Raw genomic sequence first — 19,334 nt, forward strand, 5'->3', positions numbered from 1 at the left:
AGAACAACAGAAGAGAGGGGGAGAGAGGAGGGTGAGAACAACAGAAGAGAGGGCGAGAGAGAGGAGGGTGAGAGCAACAGAAGAGAGGGCGAGAGAGAGGAGGGTGAGAACGACAGAAGAGAGGGGGAGAGAGAGAGGAGGGTGAGAACAACAGAAGAGAGGGAGAGAGAGAGGAGGGTGAGAACAACAGAAGAGAGGGGGAGAGAGAGGAGGGTGAGAACAACAGAAGAGAGGAGGAGAGAGAGGAGGGTGGAGAACAACAGAAGAGAGGGAGAGAGAGGAGGGTGAGAACAACAGAAGAGAGGGGGAGAGAGGAGGGTGAGAACAACAGAAGAGAGGGCGAGAGAGAGGAGGGTGAGAACAACAGAAGAGAGGGTGAGAACAACAGAAGAGAGGGAGAGAGAGAGGAGGGTGAGAACAACAGAAGAGAGAGGCGAGAGAGAGGAGGGGGAGAACAACAGAAGGGGAAGTAGGAAGACAGACAAGGGAAAGAAACGGAGATAGGAACTGATATGGAAAGAGAAGAAGACCAGAGTAGTAAAAGACGAGTTCAAGGAGGAGAGATGTTTAGGGGGCTAGATTTGGGGTGGGGGTTGACTTTGTGAAGGGAGCATATTTACGTGGCTTTGCCGTGTGTGTGTGTGTGTGTGTGTGGACTTACGTGGCCTTGCCCTCACGGAGGAAGATGCAGGAGAGGGAGAACTGTAGCGTGGCAGACACCACCTTCTTGGAGAGGGGCTTGAACTTGAGCTTGACATCAGTCTGTGTGGGCATGGGGCTGGCATACTGCTTCATGTTGATGCTGCTGCTGGCCAGAGCCTTTCTACGACCTGAAGGAGACTCCTGAGAGATGGAGGGAGAGGATGGGAGGGAGGGAGGGAGGGAGGGAGGAGAGGGAGGGAGGGAGGGAGGGATACTTGTTAAAATCTGGACAGATTGAAGGTGTTTTGTGCTGATGTAATGTCTAATAAAGGAGTCATATTGTATTCTGTCACCATCCCTCTACTTCCCACAGCCTTATCCCAGTGGCAGCACATCTGAAACCATTAGACAGCTGGAGAGAATAATGGCTTAAAGACCCATTAGTAAAACTAACATACCAATCCAAACCCGTTCTGATCTCCAAAGTGCCTCCAGGTAGGAGCTAGGGGCCGATATGGAACTGGGCCCATGTCACCACAGCCCTGGTAAAAGGCATCATGGGAATGGAACTAGAGAAGACCGATGTTGTGTGTTGTTCGCTGTTCACACAACACATGGAAATAAATCATGAAATGTCGTAGAGGGGTGGGGGGTGACAACTTGGAAGTGAAAAATAGGCCAGCAGCAGATAGGCCAGAAGCTAACAGGCCAGCAGCTGATAGGCCAGAAGCTAACAGGCCAGCAGCTGATAACAGGCCAGCAGCTGATACGCCAGAAGCTAACAGGCCAGCAGCTGATACGCCAGAAGCTAACAGGCCAGCAGCTGATACGCCAGAAGCTAACAGGCCAGCAGCTGATAGGCCAGAAGCTAACAGGCCAGCAGCTGATAGGCCAGAAGCTAACAGGCCAGCAGCTGATAGGCCAGAAGCTAACAGGCCAGCAGCTGATAGGCCAGAAGCTAACAGGCCAGCAGCTGATAGGCCAGAAGCTAACAGGCCAGCAGCTGATAGGCCAGAAGCTAACAGGCCAGCAGCTGATAGGCCAGAAGCTAACAGGCCAGCAGCTGATAGGCCAGAAGCTAACAGGCCAGCAGCTGATAGGCCAGAAGCTAACAGGCCAGCAGCTGATAGGCCAGAAGCTAACAGGCCAGCAGCTGATAGGCCAGAAGCTAACAGGCCAGCAGCAGATAGGCCAGAAGCTAACAGGCCAGCAGCTGATAGGCCAGAAGCTAACAGGCCAGCAGCTGATAGGCCAGAAGCTAACAGGCCAGCAGCTGATAGGCCAGAAGCTAACAGGCCAGCAGCTGATAGGCCAGAAGCTAACAGGCCAGCAGCTGATAGGCCAGAAGCTAACAGGCCAGCAGCTGATAGGCCAGAAGCTAACAGGCCAGCAGCTGATAGGCCAGAAGCTAACAGGCCAGCAGCTGATAGGCCAGAAGCTAACAGGCCAGCAGCTGATAGGCCAGAAGCTAACAGGCCAACAGCTGATAGGCCAGAAGCTAACAGGCCAGAAGCTGATACGCCAGAAGCTGATACGCCAGAAGCTAACAGGCCAGCAGCTGATACGCCAGAAGCTAACAGGCCAGCAGCTAAGTCTTGTCAGAATTCTGAATAAGGAACAAAACACACCCACACACTTACACCCAAAGATTTGGAAACCAAACAGTCGGGCTCCAAAACAGAGTGATACATCTGGTCTCTCTCTCCTCTAGGTGTTAAACACTGATACATCTGGTCTCTCTCTCCTCTAGGTCTAAAACACTGATACATCTGGTCTCTCTCTCCTCTAGGTCTAAAACACTGATACATCTGGTCTCTCTCTCCTCTAGGTGTAAAACACTGATACATCCTGGTCTCTCTCTCTCCTCTAGGTCTAAAACACTGATACATCTGGTCTCTCTCTCTCTCTCCTCTAGGTCTAAAACACTGATACATCTAGTCTCTCTCTCCTCTAGGTCTAAAACACTGATACATCTAGTCTCTCTCCTCTAGGTCTAAAACACTGATACATCTGGTCTCTCTCTCCTCTAGGTATAAAACACTGATACATCTAGTCTCTCTCTCCTCTAGGTCTAAAACACTGATACATCTGGTCTCTCTCTCCCTCTAGGTCTAAAACACTGATACATCTGGCTCTCTCTCTCATCTAGGTGTTAAACACTGATACATCTAGTCTCTCTCTCCTCTAGGTGTAAAACACTGATACATCTAGTCTCTCTCCTCTAGGTGTTAAACACTGATACATCTGGTCTCTCTCTCTCTCCTCTAGGTGTTAAACACTGATACATCTGGTCTCTCTCTCTCTCCTCTAGGTGTTAAACACTGATACATCTGGTCTCTCTCTCTCTCCTCTAGGTGTTAAACACTGATACATCTGGTCTCTCTCTCTCTCCTCTAGGTGTTAAACACTGATACATCTAGTCTCTCTCTCCTCTAGGTCTAAAACACTGATACATCTGGTCTCTCTCTCTCCTCTAGGTGTTAAACACTGATGCATCTAGTCTCTCTCCTCTAGGTGTAAAACACTGATACATCTAGTCTCTCTCTCCTCTAGGTGTTAAACACTGATACATCTAGTCTCTCTCCTCTAGGTCTAAAACACTGATACATCTGGTCTCTCTCCTCTAGGTCTAAAACACTGATACATCTAGTCTCTCTCTCCTCTAGGTCTAAAACACTGATTCATCTAGTCTCTCTCTCCTCTAGGTGTAAAACACTGATACATCTGGTCTCTCTCTCTCCTCTAGGTCTAAAACACTGATACATCTGGTTTTCTCTCTCTCCTCTAGGTGTTAAACACTGATACATCTAGTCTCTCTCTCCTCTAGGTGTTAAACACTGATACATATAGTCTCTCTCTCCTCTAGGTCTAAAACACTGATACATCTAGTCTCTCTCCTCTAGGTGTTAAACACTGATACATCTGGTCTCTCTCCTCTAGGTGTTAAACACTGATACATATAGTCTCTCTCTCCTCTAGGTGTTAAACACTGATACATCTAGTCTCTCTCTCCTCTAGGTCTAAAACACTGATACATCTGGTCTCTCTCCTCTAGGTCTAAAACACTGATACATCTCTCTCTCTCCTCTAGGTGTTAAACACTGATACATCTAGTCTCTCTCCTCTAGGTCTAAAACACTGATACATCTGGTCTCTCTCCTCTTGGTGTTAAACACTGATACATCTGGTCTCTCTCTCCTCTAGGTCTAAAACACTGATACATCTAGTCTCTCTCCTCTAGGTGTTAAGCACTGATACATCTGGTCTCTCTCTCCTCTAGGTGTTAAACACTGATAATCTGGTCTCTCTCCTCTAGGTATAAAACACTGATACATCTGGTCTCTCTCTCCTCTAGGTGTTAAACACTGAAACATCTGGTCTCTCTCTCCTCTAGGTGTTAAACACTGATACATCTAGTCTCTCTCTCTCCTCTAGGTGTTAAACACTGATACATCTAGTCTCTCTCTCCTCTAGGTGTTAAACACTGATACATCTAGTCTCTCTCTCCTCTAGGTGTTAAACACTGATACATCTAGTCTCTCTCCTCTAGGTGTTAAACACTGATACATCTGGTCTCTCTCCTCTAGGTCTAAAACACTGATACATCTAGTCTCTCTCCTCTAGGTCTAAAACACTGATGCATCTAGTCTCTCTCCTCTAGGTCTAAAACACTGATACATCTAGTCTCTCTCTCCTCTAGGTCTAAAACACTGATACATCTAGTCTCCTCTAGGTCTAAAACACTGATACATCTAGTCTCTCTCCTCTAGGTCTAAAACACTGATACATCTAGTCTCTCTCTCCTCTAGGTGTTAAACACTGATACATCTGGTCTCTCTCTCCTCTAGGTCTAAAACACTGATACATCTGGTCTCTCTCTCCTCTAGGTGTTAAACACTGATACATCTGGTCTCTCTCTCCTCTAGGTCTAAAACACTGATACATCTAGTCTCTCTCCTCTAGGTCTAAAACACTGATACATCTGGTCTCTCTCTCCTCTAGGTGTTAAACACTGATACATCTGGTCTCTCTCCTCTAGGTCTAAAACACTGATACATCTGGTCTCTCTCCTCTAGGTCTAAAACACTGATACATCTGGTCTCTCTCCTCTAGGTGTTAAACACTGATACATCTGGTCTCTCTCTCCTCTAGGTGTTAAACACTGATACATCTGGTCTCTCTCTCCTCTAGGTCTAAAACACTGATACATCTGGTCTCTCTCTCCTCTAGGTGTTAAACACTGATACATCTGGTCTCTCTCTCCTCTAGGTGTTAAACACTGATACATCTAGTCTCTCTCTCCTCTAGGTCTAAAACACTGATACATCTAGTCTCTCTCTCCTCTAGGTCTAAAACACTGATACATCTGGTCTCTCTCCTCTAGGTGTTAAACACTGATACATCTGGTCTCTCTCCTCTAGGTGTTAAACACTGATACATCGGGTCTCTCTCTCCTCTAGGTCTAAAACACTGATACATCTGGTCTCTCTCTCCTCTAGGTGTTAAACACTGATACATCTAGTCTCTCTCCTCTAGGTCTAAAACACTGATACATCTGGTCTCTCTCTCCTCTAGGTCTAAAACACTGATACATCTAGTCTCTCTCTCCTCTAGGTCTAAAACACTGATACATCTGGTCTCTCTCCTCTAGGTGTTAAACACTGATACATCTGGTCTCTCTCCTCTAGGTGTTAAACACTGATACATCGGGTCTCTCTCTCCTCTAGGTCTAAAACACTGATACATCTGGTCTCTCTCTCCTCTAGGTGTTAAACACTGATACATCTGGTCTCTCTCCTCTAGGTCTAAAACACTGATACATCTGGTCTCTCTCTCCTCTAGGTGTTAAACACTGATACATCTGGTCTCTCTCTCTCCTCTAGGTCTAAAACACTGATACATCTGGTCTCTCTCTCTCCTCTAGGTCTAAAACACTGATACATCTGGTCTCTCTCTCCTCTAGGTCTAAAACACTGATACATCTAGTCTCTCTCTCCTCTAGGTCTAAAACACTGATACATCTGGTCTCTCTCCTCTAGGTCTAAAACACTGATACATCTAGTCTCTCTCCTCTAGGTCTAAAACACTGATACATCTAGTCTCTCTCTCTCTCCTCTAGGTGTTAAACACTGATACATCTAGTCTCTCTCCTTTAGGTGTAGAGCTCTGCCTTGCTGTCAGAGAACAGAGGACCTCCATGCTGCCTCGCTGAACAGAGGACCTCCATGCTGCCTCGCTGAACAGAGGACCTCCATGCTGCCTCGCTGAACAGAGGACCGCCATGCTGCCTCGCTGAACAGAGGACCTCCATGCTGCCTCGCTGAACAGAGGACCTCCATGCTGCCTCGCTGAACAGAGGACCTCCATGCTGCCTCGCTGTGTTGATACGACACCCGGGCCATTCTGCCTTCTCTCTTTCTCTCCCCCGCTCGCTCACTTTTCTTTCTCTCTCGTTGGTCTTGTGTCCTGGAAGCAGTGCCTGGAGTTGTTAGTTAAATAACTGTCTTTGGGCCACTGTGTGTTGGGAGGGAGGGAGTGTGTGTGTCAACTCTATCCAGCATAATAACTGAAGACTGCAGCTAAGTCTTGTCAGTATTCTAGATAGGGAACAACACACAGGAGAAATGAAGACACTCACTGTGTCTCACTGTGTCTCTCTCCATCTCACTGTGTCTCTCTTCATCTCTCTCTCCATCTCACTGTGTCTCTCTCCATCTCACTGTCTCTCTTTAGTCTCTCTCCATCTCACTGTGTCTCTCTCCATCTCACTGTGTCTCTCTTCATCTCTCTCTCCATCTCACTGTGTCTCTCTCCATCTCACTGTCTCTCTTTAGTCTCTCTCCATCTCACTGTGTCTCTCTCCATCTCACTGTGTCTCTCTTCATCTCTCTCTCCATCTCACTGTCTGTCTCTCTCCATCTCACTGTCTGTCTCTCTCCATCTCACTGTGTCTCTCTTCATCTCTCTCTCCATCTCACTGTGTCTCTCTCCATCTCACTGTCTCTCTTTAGTCTCTCTCCATCTCACTGTGTCTCTCTTCATCTCTCTCTCCATCTCACTGTGTCTCTCTCCATCTCACTGTCTCTCTTTAGTCTCTCTCCATCTCACTGTGTCTCTATTCATCTCACTCTCTATCTCACTGTCTCTCTTTAGTCTCTCTCCATCTCACTGTGTCTCTATTCATCTCTCTCTCCATCTCACTGTCTGTCTCTCTCCATCTCACTGTGTCTCTCTCCATCTCACTCTCTCTTTAGTCTCTCTCCATCTCACTGTGTCTCTATTCATCTCTCTCTCCATCTCACTGTCTCTATTCATCTCTCTCCATCTCTCTCTCCATCTCACTGTCTCTCTTTAGTCTCTCTCCATCTCACTGTCTCTCTATTCATCTCTCTCTCCATCTCACTGTCTGTCTCTCTCCATCTCACTGTCTCTCTTTAGTCTCTCTCCATCTCACTGTGTCTATTCATCTCTCTCTCTCATCTCACTGTGTCTCTCTTCAGCTCTCTCTTCATCTCTCTCTCAATTCAATTCAATTCAAGGGCTTTATTGACATGGGAAACATGTGTTAACATTGCCAAAGCAAGTGAGGTAGACAACATACAAAGTGAATATATAAAGTGAAAAACAACAAAAATTAACAGTAAACATTACATATACAGAGGTTTCAAAACAGTAAAGACATTACAAATGTCATATTATATATATATACAGTGTTTTAACAATGTACAAATGGTTAAAGGACACAAGATAAAATAAATAAGCATAAATATGGGTTGTATTTACAGTGGTGTTTGTTCTTCACTGGTTGCCCTTTTCTCGTGGCAACAGGTCACAAATCTTGCTGCTGTGATGGCACACTGTGGAATTTCACCCAGTAGATATGGGAGTTTATCAAAATTGGATTTGTTTTCGAATTCTTTGTGGATCTGTGTAATCTGAGGGAAATATGTCTCTCTAATATGATCATACATTGGGCAGGAGGTTAGGAAGTGCAGCTCAGTTTCCACCTCATTTTGTGGGCAGTGAGCACATAGCCTGTCTTCTCTTGAGAGCCGGGTCTGCCTACGGCGGCCTTTCTCAATAGCAAGGCTATGCTCACTGAGTCTCTCTCCTCTCAATGTCTGTCTCTTCATCTCTCATCTATTGATGCGTTCATAACATGTCATGGATGTTATTAAATTGATAGAAATACATATTGCTCAGAGAGGGATGAGAGGAGAGCAGAAAAACATCTACAATTCCAATTGGAACTGAAAAACCACACTGGCAAACCAACATCCCCCAAACACAACCCACCGCACCATTACTCTACCAGGTCTACCCACCTCTCCCTTCCACCCAGCGCTCCTTCCTGTTTCTCTGCCTTATCCATCCCTCCTGCCCACCTCCTCTCTCTTCCATCCATCCCTCCTGCCCTCCTCCTCTCCCTTCCATCCATCCCTCCTACCCTCCTCCTCTCCCTTCCATCCACCCCTCCTACCCTTCCCCATCTCACAGGAACGATTAGAAAAAGGCATTCGTCAAGCAACGCAGCCACTTGACATTTGTGTTGACATTTGAGCCTGGTTGAATCGTCCCTGTCTGGAAATACTAGTGCATCATGTCATCCCCCTGAAGAATACTAGAGCCTCAGAAAGCCCTTCTCCTTCCTTATCATCTCCCAGATTAGGCCATCCCCATTATACTGAGCTAATAGTGCATGTAGATACGTTAAGAAGGAATTTCTCCAAATGCATCAAACACTTAAGAAGGGGATTTGGTATAGAACGTTGTCGTACAGGGGCCCTCTCGGAAAGGAAACACTTAAGAAGGGGATTTGGTATAGGACGTCGTCGTACAGGGGCCCTCTCGGAAAGGAAATACTTAAGAATATGTAAATGATTCTGAGGCAGAATAATAATAATGGTTTAACAGACGAGTCGGGAGGAGAACAATAAAAATGATGCTGTTGTCCCCGGATGGCGCTTGTCAATCAGGAAGAGAGAGAGATTAGGGGGTCTGAGACGGTGAAAGACACACACACACAGGTGGGCGCACACGCAGACACACAAGAATGCACACACAGACACACAATTAGGGGGTCAGAGAGGTTGATGTGTGAAATGAAAGGAGAGGATAAAGTATTTTAATTTATTACAGGCAGATAATACAACTATCAATACACTGGTACTCATTGGAGCTGCTGGAATGACTCAATACCTGAGTGGTGTCTGGAGAGAGAGAGAGAGAGACAGAGAGAGAGACAGAGACAGAGAGAGAGACAGAGAGAGACAGAGAGAGAGAGAGAGAGAGAGAGAGAGAGAGACAGAGACAGAGACAGAGAGACCATTGTAAATACAACCCATATTTATGCTTATTTATTTTATCTTGTGTCCTTTAACCATTTGTACATTGTTAAAACACTGTATATATATATATATAAGACATTTGTAATCTTTATTGTCTTTATTGTTTTGAAACTTCTGTATGTGTAATGTTTACTGTTAATTTTTATTGTTAATTTCACTTTATATATTTACTTTATATATTATCTACCTCACTTGCTATATTATCTACCAATGTTAACACGTTTCCCATGCCAATAAAGCCCTTGAATTGAAAAAAATTGAGAGAGAGAGAGAGAGAGAGAGAGAGAGAGAGAGAGAGAGAGAGAGAGAACAGAGGAGAGGTCAGAGAGAGAGAGAATAATGTTTACTGTACATTTTGTATTGTTTATTTCACTTTTGTTTATTATCTATTTAACTTGCTTTGACAATGTAGACATATGTGTCCCATGCCAATAAAGCCCTTCAATTGAAATTGAATTGAGAGAGCGGAGGGGAAGAGGGAGCGAGAGGGAGAGATAGCGGGGGGAGAGGGAGAGCGAAAAAGAGAGAGGGAGAGAAAGAGAGGGAGAGATAGAGGAGAGAGAGAGCAGGGGGAGAGGGAGAGAGAAAAAGAGGGAGGGGAGAGAAAGAGAGGGAGAGATAGAGGAGAGAGATAGAGGGAGAGAAGGGTCTGAGGTGGCTGTATGCTTCCCCCTAGCTGTTAATCTGTGTTTCTGCAGCTTCCCACTAAACTACCTCAGTCAGATCATGTTGCTTGATCCTGTACCGCAGCTTCCCACTAAACTACCTCAGACAGACCATGTTGCTTGATCCTGTACCGTAGCTTCCCACTAAACTACCTCAGACAGACCATGTTGCTTGATCCTGTACCGTAGCTTCCCACTAAACTACCTCAGACAGACCATGTTGCTTGATCCTGTACCGCAGCTTCCCACTAAACTACCTCAGACAGACCATGTTGCTTGATACTGTACCGCAGCTTCCCACTAAACTACCTCAGACAGACCATGTTGCTTGATCCTGTACCGCAGCTTCCCACTAAACTACCTCAGACAGACCATGTTGCTTGATCCTGCACCGCAGCTTCCCACTAAACTACCTCAGACAGACCATGTTGCTTGATACTGTATTGCAGCTTCCCACTAAACTACCTCAGACAGACCATGTTGCTTGATCCTGTACCGCAGCTTCCCACTAAACTACCTCAGTCAGACCATGTTGCTTGATCCTGTACCGCAGCTTCCCACTAAACTACCTCAGACAGACCATGTTGCTTGATACTGTACCGCAGCTTCCCACTAAACTACCTCAGACAGACCATGTTGCTTGATACTGTACTGCAGCTTCCCACTAAACTACCTCAGACAGACCATGTTGCTTGATCCTGTACCGCAGCTTCCCACTAAACTACCTCACAGACCATGTTGCTTGATACTGTATTGCAGCTTCCCACTAAACTACCTCAGACGGACCATGTTGCTTGATCCTGTACCGCAGCTTCCCACTAAACTACCTCAGTCAGACCATGTTGCTTGATCCTGTACCGCAGCTTCCCACTAAACTACCTCAGACAGACCATGTTGCTTGATACTGTACCGCAGCTTCCCACTAAACTACCTCAGACAGACCATGTTGCTTGATACTGTACCGCAGCTTCCCACTAAACTACCTAAGACAGACCATGTTGCTTGATACTGTACTGCAGCTTCCCACTAAACTACCTCAGTCAGATCATGTTGCTTGATACTGTACCGCAGCTTCCCACTAAACTACCTCAGTCAGACCATGTTGCTTGATCCTGTACCGCAGCTTCCCACTAAACTACCTCAGACAGACCATGTTGCTTGATACTGTACCGCAGCTTCCCACTAAACTACCTCAGACAGACCATGTTGCTTGATACTGTACTGCAGCTTCCCACTAAACTACCTCAGACAGACCATGTTGCTTGATCCTGTACCGCAGCTTCCCACTAAACTACCTCAGTCAGACCATGTTGCTTGATCCTGTACTGCAGCTTCCCACTAAACTACCTCAGTCAGACCATGTTGCTTGATAATGTACTGCAGCTTCCCACTAAACTACCTAAGACAGACCATATTGCTTGATACTGTACTGCAGCTTCCCACTAAACTACCTCAGTCAGATCATGTTGCTTGATACTGTACCGCAGCTTCCCACTAAACTACCTCAGTCAGACCATGTTGCTTGATCCTGTACTGCAGCGTTCCTCAAACTAAGTCCTCAGGACCACAAGGGGAACAGGTTTTGGTTTTTGCCCCTAACACGACACAGAATTCTATCAGCATATCGATTGTGCAACCAGGCCTGGCAAAACCCTGGATCAGTGTTATTCTAACTTCCGCGAAGCATATAAGGCCCTCCCCCGCCCTCCATTCGGAAAAGCTGACCACAACTCCATTTTGTTGCAGACAGAAACTAAAACAGGAAGCTCCCACGCTCAGGTCTGTCCAACGCTGGTCCGACCAATCGGATTCCACGCTTCAAGATTGCTTCGATCACGTGGACTGGGATATGTTCCGCATTGCGGCGAACAACAACATTGATGAATACACTGATTAGGTGAGCGGGTTTATTAGCAAGTGCATCGGGGATGTCGTACCCATAGCAACTATTAAAACATTCCCCAACCAGAAACCATGGATTGATGGCAGCATTTGTGCAAAACTGAAAGCGTGAACCACTGCTTTTAACTAGGGCAAGGTGACCGGAAACATGACCGAATACAAACAGTGCAGCTATTCCCTCCGCAAGGCAATCAAACAAGCTAAGCGTCAGTATAGAGACAAAGTAGAATCTCAATTCAACGGCTCAGACACAAGAGGTATGTGGCAGGGTCTACAGTCAATCACGGACTACAAAAGGAAAACCAGCCCCGTCGCGGACCAGGATGTCTTGCTCCCAGACAGACTAAACAACTTATTTGCTCGCTTTAAGGACACTACAGTGCCACTGACACGGCCTGCTACCAAAACCTGCGGACTCTCCTTCACTGCAGCCGAAGTGAGTAAAACATTTAAACGTGTTAACCCTCGCAAGGCTGCAGGCCCAGACGGCATCCCCAGCCGCGCCCTCAGAACATGCGCAGACCAGCTGGCTGGTGTGTTTACGGACATATTCAATCAATCCTTATCCCAGTCTGCTGTTCCCACATGCTTCAAGAGGGCCACCATTGTTCCTGTTCCCAAGAAACCGAGCTAAACGATTACCGCCCCGTAGCACTCACTTCCGTCATCATGAAGTGCTTTGAGAGACTAGTCAAGAACCACATCACCTCCACCCTACCTGACACCCTAGACCCACTCCAATTTGCTTACCGTCCTAATAGGTCCACAGGACATCTGGACAAGAGGAATACCTATGTGAGAATGCTGTTCATCGACTACAGATCAGCATTCAACACCATAGTACCCTCCAAACTCGTCATCAAGCTCTAGACCCTGGGTCTCGACCCCGCCCTGTGCAACTGGGTCCTGGACTTCCTGATGGGCCGCCCCCAGGTGGTGAGGGTAGGTAACAACATCTCCACCCCGCTGATCCTCAACACTGGAGCCACACAAGGGTGCATTCTGAGCCCTCTGCTGTACTCCCTGTTCACCCATGACTGCATGGCCATGCACGCCTCCAACTCAATCATCAAGTTTGCAGACGACACTACAGTGGTAGGCTTGGTTACCAACAACGACAAGACGGCCTACAGGGAGGAGGTGAGGGCCTCCTGGAAAATAACCTCAACATAACAAAGGAGATGATCGTGGACTTCAGGAAACAGCGGAGGGAACACCCCCCTATCCACATCGACGGGACAGTAGTGGAGAGGGTAGAAAGTTTTAAGTTCCTCGGCGTACACGCCACGGACTAACTGAAATGGTCCACCCACACAGACAGCATGGTGAAGAAGGCGCCTCTTCAACCTCAGGATGCTGAAGAAATTCGTCTTGTCACCAAAAACACTAACAAACCTTTACAGATGCTCAATCAAGAGCATCCTGTCGGACTGTATCACCGCCTGGTACGGCAACTGCTCCGCCCACAACCGTAAGGCTCTCCAGAGGGTGGTGAGGTCTGCACAACGCATCACCGGGGGAAAACTACCTGCCCTCCAGGACACCTACACCACCCGATGTCACAGGAAGGCCAAAAAGATCATCAAGAACAACAATCACCCAAGCCACTGCCTGTTCACCCCGCTATCATCCAGAAGGCGAGGTCAGTACAGGTGCATCAAAGCAGGGACCGAGAGACTGAAAAACATCTATCTCAAGGCCATCAGACTGTTAAACAGCCATCACTAACATTGAGTGGCTGCTGCCAACACACTGACTCAACTCCAGCCACTTTAATAATGGAAAAATTGATGTAATAAACGGATCACTAGTCACTTTAAACAATGCCACTTCATATAATGTTTACATACCCTACATTACTCATCTCATATGTATATACTGTACTCTATACCATCTACTACATCTTGCCATCTTGATGTAATGTATCACTAACCACATTAAACAATGCCACTTTTATATGTTTACATACCAGCGTATGTTACAGGGGGAGCGTCTGTTATAGGGGGAGCGTCTGTTATAGGGGCAGTGTCTGTTATAGGGGCAGTGTCTGTTATAGGGGTAGCGTCTGTTATAGGGGGAGCGTCTGTTATAGGGGGAGCGTCTGTTATAGGGGGAGCGTCTGTTATAGGGGCAGTGTCTGTTATAGGGGCAGTGTCTGTTATAGGGGGAGCGTCTGTTATATGTTATAGGGGCAGTGTCTGTTATAGGGGCAGTGTCTGTTATAGGGGGAGCGTCTGTTATAGGGGAGCGTCTGTTATAGGGGAGCGTCTGTTATAGGGGGAGCGTCTGTTATAGGGGGAGCGTCTGTTCTAGGGGGAGAGTCTGTTCTAGGGGGAGCGTCTGTTACAGGGGGAGCGTCTGTTATAGGGGGAGCGTCTGTTATATGTTATAGGGGGAGCGTCTGTTATATGTTATAGGGGGAGCGTCTGTTCTAGGGGGAGCGTCTGTTCTAGGGGGAGCGTCTGTTCTAGGGGGAGCGTCTGTTATAGGGGGAGCGTCTGTTATAGGGGGAGCGTCTGTTATAGGGGGAGCGTCTGTTATAGGGGGAGCGTCTGTTATAGGGGGAGCGTCTGTTATAGGGGGAGCGTCTGTTATAGGGGGAGCGTCTGTTATAGGGGAGCGTCTGTTATAGGGGGAGCGTCTGTTATAGGGGGAGCGTCTGTTATAGGGGGAGCGTCTGTTATAGGGGTAGCGTCTGTTATAGGGGAGCGTCTGTTATAGGGGGAGCGTCTGTTATAGGGGGAGCGTCTGTTATAGGGCAGCGTCTGTTATAGGGGGAGCGTCTGTTATAGGGGGAGCGTCTGTTATAGGGGGAGCGTCTGTTATAGGGGGAGCGTCTGTTATTGGGTAGTGTGTAGTGTCTGTTAGGGTAGTGTGTAGTGTCTGTTAGTGTAGTGTCTGTTATTGGGTAGTGTGTAGTGTCTGTTAGGGTAGTGTGTAGTGTCTGTTAGGGTAGAGTCTGTTATTGGGTAGTGTCTGTTAGGGTAGTGTGTAGTGTCTGTTAGTGTAGTGTCTGTTATAGGGTAGTGGGGCCCATAGGGTAGTGTGTAGTGTCTGTTATAGGGTAGTGTGGCCCATAGGGTAGTGTGTAGTGTCTGTTAGGGTAGTGTGTAGTGTCTGTTAGGGTAGTATGTAGTGTATGTTAGTGTAGTGTCTGTTATAGGGTAGTGGGGCCCATAGGGTAGTGTGTAGTGTCTGTTAGGGTAGTGTGTAGTGTCTGTTATAGGGTAGTGTGGCCCATAGGGTAGTGTGTAGTGTCTGTTAGGGTAGTGTGTAGTGTCTGTTAGGGTAGTGTGTAGTGTCTGTTATAGGGTAGTGTGTAGTGTCTGCTATAGGGTAGTGGGGCCCATAGGGTAGTGTGTAGTGTCTGTTATAGGGTAGTGTGGCCCATAGGGTAGTGTGTAGTGTCTGTTAGGGTAGTGTGTAGTGTCTGTTAGGGTAGTGTGTAGTGTCTGTTATAGGGTAGTGTGGCGTGTCTGTTAGGGTAGTATGTAGTGTATGTTAGTGTAGTGTGTAGTGTATGTTAGTGTAGTGTCTGTTATAGGGTAGTGGGGCCCATAGGGTAGTGTGTAGTGTATGTTAGTGTAGTGTGTAGTGTCTGTTAGGGTAGTGTGTAGTGTCTGTTATAGGGTAGTGGGGCCCATAGGGTAGTGTGTAGTGTCTGTTAGGGTAGTGTGTAGTGTCTGTTAGGGTAGTATGTAGTGTATGTTAGTGTAGTGTGTAGTGTCTGTTATAGGGTAGTGGGGCCCATAGGGTAGGTTCCCTAATGCCAGCCAGCTGTGCCAGTATCGACCCACAGCTGGTCCCCTAGTGGGGGGGCAGGGGTCAGGGCAGAGTGGGGGCCGGGGGCCCGCTGTACACCCCTCCCAAAACACCAATGGGACAGGAAGAGAGGAGAGGCAGGTAGAGGGGGAGAGGATGTATTTTGTCACCAAGGAATAGATTCATTAGGATAAGTGCTGAAGGAGCATGGTGTGTGTGTGTGTGTGTGTGTGTGTTCCTTAACAATCAACTAATGGGCTTTTAACACAGGCTCAAAGTCAATTGGTTTGTAATCACAACCAAGATGCAGATCAATATTCACTATTGATCAGGACTGACTCCAATGTTCCATCAACAACCGAAAGAAACAGAAAACGGGATGAGTAAATAAGTGTCTGTGTGTGTCGGTGTCTGTGTGTGTCTGTGTCGGTGTGTGTCTGTGTCGGTGTGTGTCTGTGTCGGTGTGTGTCTGTGTCTGTGTGTGTCTGTGTCGGTGTCTGTGTGTGTCTGTGTCGGTGTGTGTCTGTGTCGGTGCCTGTGTGTGTCTGTGTCGGTGTGTGTCTGTGTCGGTGTCGGTGTGTGTCTGTGTCGGTGTCGGTGTGTGTCTGTGTCGGTGTGTGTCTGTGTCGGTGTCGGTGTGTGTCTGTGTCGGTGTCGGTGTGTGTCTGTGTCGGTGTGTGTCTGTGTCGGTGTGTGTCTGTGTCGGTGTCGGTGTGTGTCTGTGTCGGTGTCGGTGTGTGTCTGTGTCGGTGTGTGTCTGTGTCTGTGTGTGTCTGTGTGTGTGTGTGTCTGTCTGTGTCGGTGTGTGTCTGTGTCGGTGTCTGTGTCTGTGTCTGTGTCGGTGTCGGTGTCTGTGTCTGTGTCGGTGTGTCGGTGTGTGTCTGTGTCGGTGTCGGTGTGTGTCTGTGTCGGTGTCGGTGTGTGTCTGTGTCTGTGTCGGTGTCTGTGTCTGTGTCGGTGTGTCGGTGTGTGTCTGTGTCGGTGTCGGTGTGTGTCTGTGTCGGTGTGTGTCTGTGTCGGTGTGTGTCTGTGTCGGTGTGTGTCTGTGTCGGTGTCGGTGTGTGTCTGTGTCGGTGTCGGTGTGTGTCTGTGTCTGTGTCTGTGTCGGTGTCTGTGTCTGTGTCGGTGTGTCGGTGTGTGTCTGTGTCGGTGTCGGTGTGTGTCTGTGTCGGTGTGTGTCTGTGTCGGTGTGTGTCTGTGTCGGTGTGTGTCTGTGTCGGTGTCGGTGTGTGTCTGTGTCGGTGTGTGTCTGTGTCGGTGTCTGTGTCTGTGTCGGTGTGTCGGTGTGTGTCTGTGTCGGTGTCGGTGTGTGTCTGTGTCGGTGTGTGTCTGTGTCGGTGTGTGTCTGTGTCGGTGTGTGTGTCTGTGTCTGTGTCTGTGTCGGTGTGTGTCTGTGTCGGTGTGTGTGTGTGTGTCGGTGTGTGTCTGTGTCGGTGTGTGTGTCTGTGTCTGTGTCTGTGTCGGTGTGTGTCTGTGTCGGTGTCTGTGTCTGTGTCGGTGTGTGTGTCTGTGTCTGTGTCTGTGTCGGTGTGTGTCTGTGTCGGTGTCGGTGTGTGTCTGTGTCGGTGTGTGTCTGTGTCTGTGTCGGTGTGTGTCTGTGTCGGTGTGTGTCTGTGTCGGTGTCGGTGTGTGTCTGTGTCTGTGTGTGTCTGTGTCGGTGTCGGTGTGTGTCTGTGTCGGTGTGTGTCTGTGTCGGTGTCGGTGTGTGTCTGTGTCTGTGTCGGTGTGTGTCTGTGTCGGTGTCGGTGTGTGTCTGTGTCGGTGTCGGTGTGTGTCTGTGTCGGTGTGTGTCTGTGTCGGTGTGTGTCTGTGTCGGTGTCGGTGTGTGTCTGTGTCGGTGTCGGTGTGTGTCTGTGTCGGTGTGTGTCTGTGTCTGTGTGTGTCTGTGTGTGTGTGTGTCTGTCTGTGTCGGTGTGTGTCTGTGTCGGTGTCTGTGTCTGTGTCTGTGTCGGTGTCTGTGTCTGTGTCGGTGTGTCGGTGTGTGTCTGTGTCGGTGTCGGTGTGTGTCTGTGTCGGTGTCGGTGTGTGTCTGTGTCTGTGTCTGTGTCGGTGTCTGTGTCTGTGTCGGTGTGTCGGTGTGTGTCTGTGTCGGTGTCGGTGTGTGTCTGTGTCGGTGTGTGTCTGTGTCGGTGTGTGTCTGTGTCGGTGTGTGTCTGTGTCGGTGTCGGTGTGTGTCTGTGTCGGTGTCGGTGTGTGTCTGTGTCTGTGTCGGTGTCTGTGTCTGTGTCGGTGTGTCGGTGTGTGTCTGTGTCGGTGTCGGTGTGTGTCTGTGTCGGTGTGTGTCTGTGTCGGTGTGTGTCTGTGTCGGTGTGTGTCTGTGTCGGTGTCGGTGTGTGTCTGTGTCGGTGTGTGTCTGTGTCGGTGTCTGTGTCTGTGTCGGTGTGTCGGTGTGTGTCTGTGTCGGTGTCGGTGTGTGTCTGTGTCGGTGTGTGTCTGTGTCGGTGTGTGTCTGTGTCGGTGTGTGTGTCTGTGTCTGTGTCGGTGTGTGTCTGTGTCGGTGTGTGTGTGTGTGTCGGTGTGTGTCTGTGTCGGTGTGTGTGTCTGTGTCTGTGTCTGTGTCGGTGTGTGTCTGTGTCGGTGTCTGTGTCTGTGTCGGTGTGTGTGTCTGTGTCTGTGTCTGTGTCGGTGTGTGTCTGTGTCGGTGTCGGTGTGTGTCTGTGTCGGTGTGTGTCTGTGTCTGTGTCGGTGTGTGTCTGTGTCGGTGTGTGTCTGTGTCGGTGTCGGTGTGTGTCTGTGTCTGTGTGTGTCTGTGTCGGTGTGTGTCTGTGTTGGTGTGTGTCTGTGTCGGTGTCGGTGTGTGTCTGTGTCGGTGTGTGTCTGTGTCGGTGTCGGTGTGTGTCTGTGTCGGTGTGTGTCTGTGTCTGTGTCGGTGTGTGTCTGTGTCGGTGTGTGTCTGTGTCGGTGTCGGTGTGTGTCTGTGTCTGTGTGTGTCTGTGTCGGTGTCGGTGTGTGTCTGTGTCGGTGTGTGTCTGTGTCGGTGTGTGTCTGTGTCTGTGTGTGTCTGTGTCTGTGTCGGTGTGTGTGTGTGTCGGTGTGTGTCTGTGTCGGTGTGTGTCTGTGTCGGTGTGTGTCTGTGTCGGTGTCGGTGTGTGTCTGTGTCGGTGTGTGTCTGTGTCGGTGTGTGTCTGTGTCGGTGTGTGTCTGTGTCGGTGTGTGTCTGTGTCGGTGTGTGTGTGTGTCGGTGTGTGTCTGTGTCGGTGTGTGTCTGTGTCTGTGTGTGTCTGTGTCGGTGTGTGTGTGTGTCGGTGTGTGTCTGTGTCGGTGTGTGTCTGTGTCGGTGTGTGTGTGTCTGTGTGTGTGTGTCGGTGTGTGTGTGTCTGTGTGTGTGTGTGTCTGTGTCGGTGTGTGTGTGTGTCGGTGTGTGTCTGTGTGTGTGTGTGTGTCTGTGTCGGTGTGTGTGTGTGTCGGTGTGTGTCTGTGTCGGTGTGTGTGTGTCTGTGTGTGTGTGTGTCTGTGTGTGTGTGTGTGTGTGTCGGTGTGTGTCTGTGTCGGTGTGTGTCTGTGTCGGTGTGTGTCTGTGTCGGTGTGTGTGTGTCTGTGTGTGTGTGTCGGTGTGTGTGTGTCTGTGTGTGTGTGTCGGTGTGTGTGTGTCGGTGTGTGTGTGTGTCTGTGTCGGTGTGTGTGTGTCTGCGTGTGTGTGTCGGTGTGTGTGTGTCGGTGTGTGTCTGTGTCTGTGTGTGTGTGTCGGTGTGTCTGTGTCGGTGTGTGTGTGTCGGTGTGTGTGTGTCTGTGTGTGTGTGTGTCTGTGTCGGTGTGTGTGTGTGTCGGTGTGTGTCTGTGTCGGTGTGTGTGTGTCTGTGTCGGTGTGTGTGTGTGTGTGTCTGTGTCGGTGTGTGTGTGTGTCGGTGTGTGTCTGTGTCGGTGTGTGTGTGTCTGTGTGTGTGTGTGTCTGTGTCGGTGTCGGTGTGTGTCTGTGTCTGTGTCGGTGTGTGTCTGTGTCGGTGTGTGTCTGTGTCGGTGTGTGTCTGTGTCGGTGTGTGTGTGTCGGTGTGTGTGTGTCGGTGTGTCTGTGTCG

General features: G+C 48.7%; 1 protein-coding gene across 1 annotated transcript in view; it reads right to left on the minus strand.

The window, feature by feature from the left end:
* LOC139409794 (EH domain binding protein 1) overlaps window positions 1-19,334 on the minus strand; it is a 388,012-nt gene that overhangs the window by 301,710 nt on the left and 66,968 nt on the right. Inside the window, exon 6 of the mRNA XM_071155208.1 lies at window positions 662-843. Coding sequence (XP_071011309.1) covers window positions 662-843 — 182 coding nt within the window. The remainder of the gene's footprint in view (window positions 1-661; window positions 844-19,334) is intronic.

Source organism: Oncorhynchus clarkii, chromosome 1 (assembly GCF_045791955.1).
Source record: "Oncorhynchus clarkii lewisi isolate Uvic-CL-2024 chromosome 1, UVic_Ocla_1.0, whole genome shotgun sequence".
In the NCBI taxonomy this organism is placed as follows: Eukaryota; Metazoa; Chordata; class Actinopteri; order Salmoniformes; family Salmonidae; genus Oncorhynchus; species Oncorhynchus clarkii.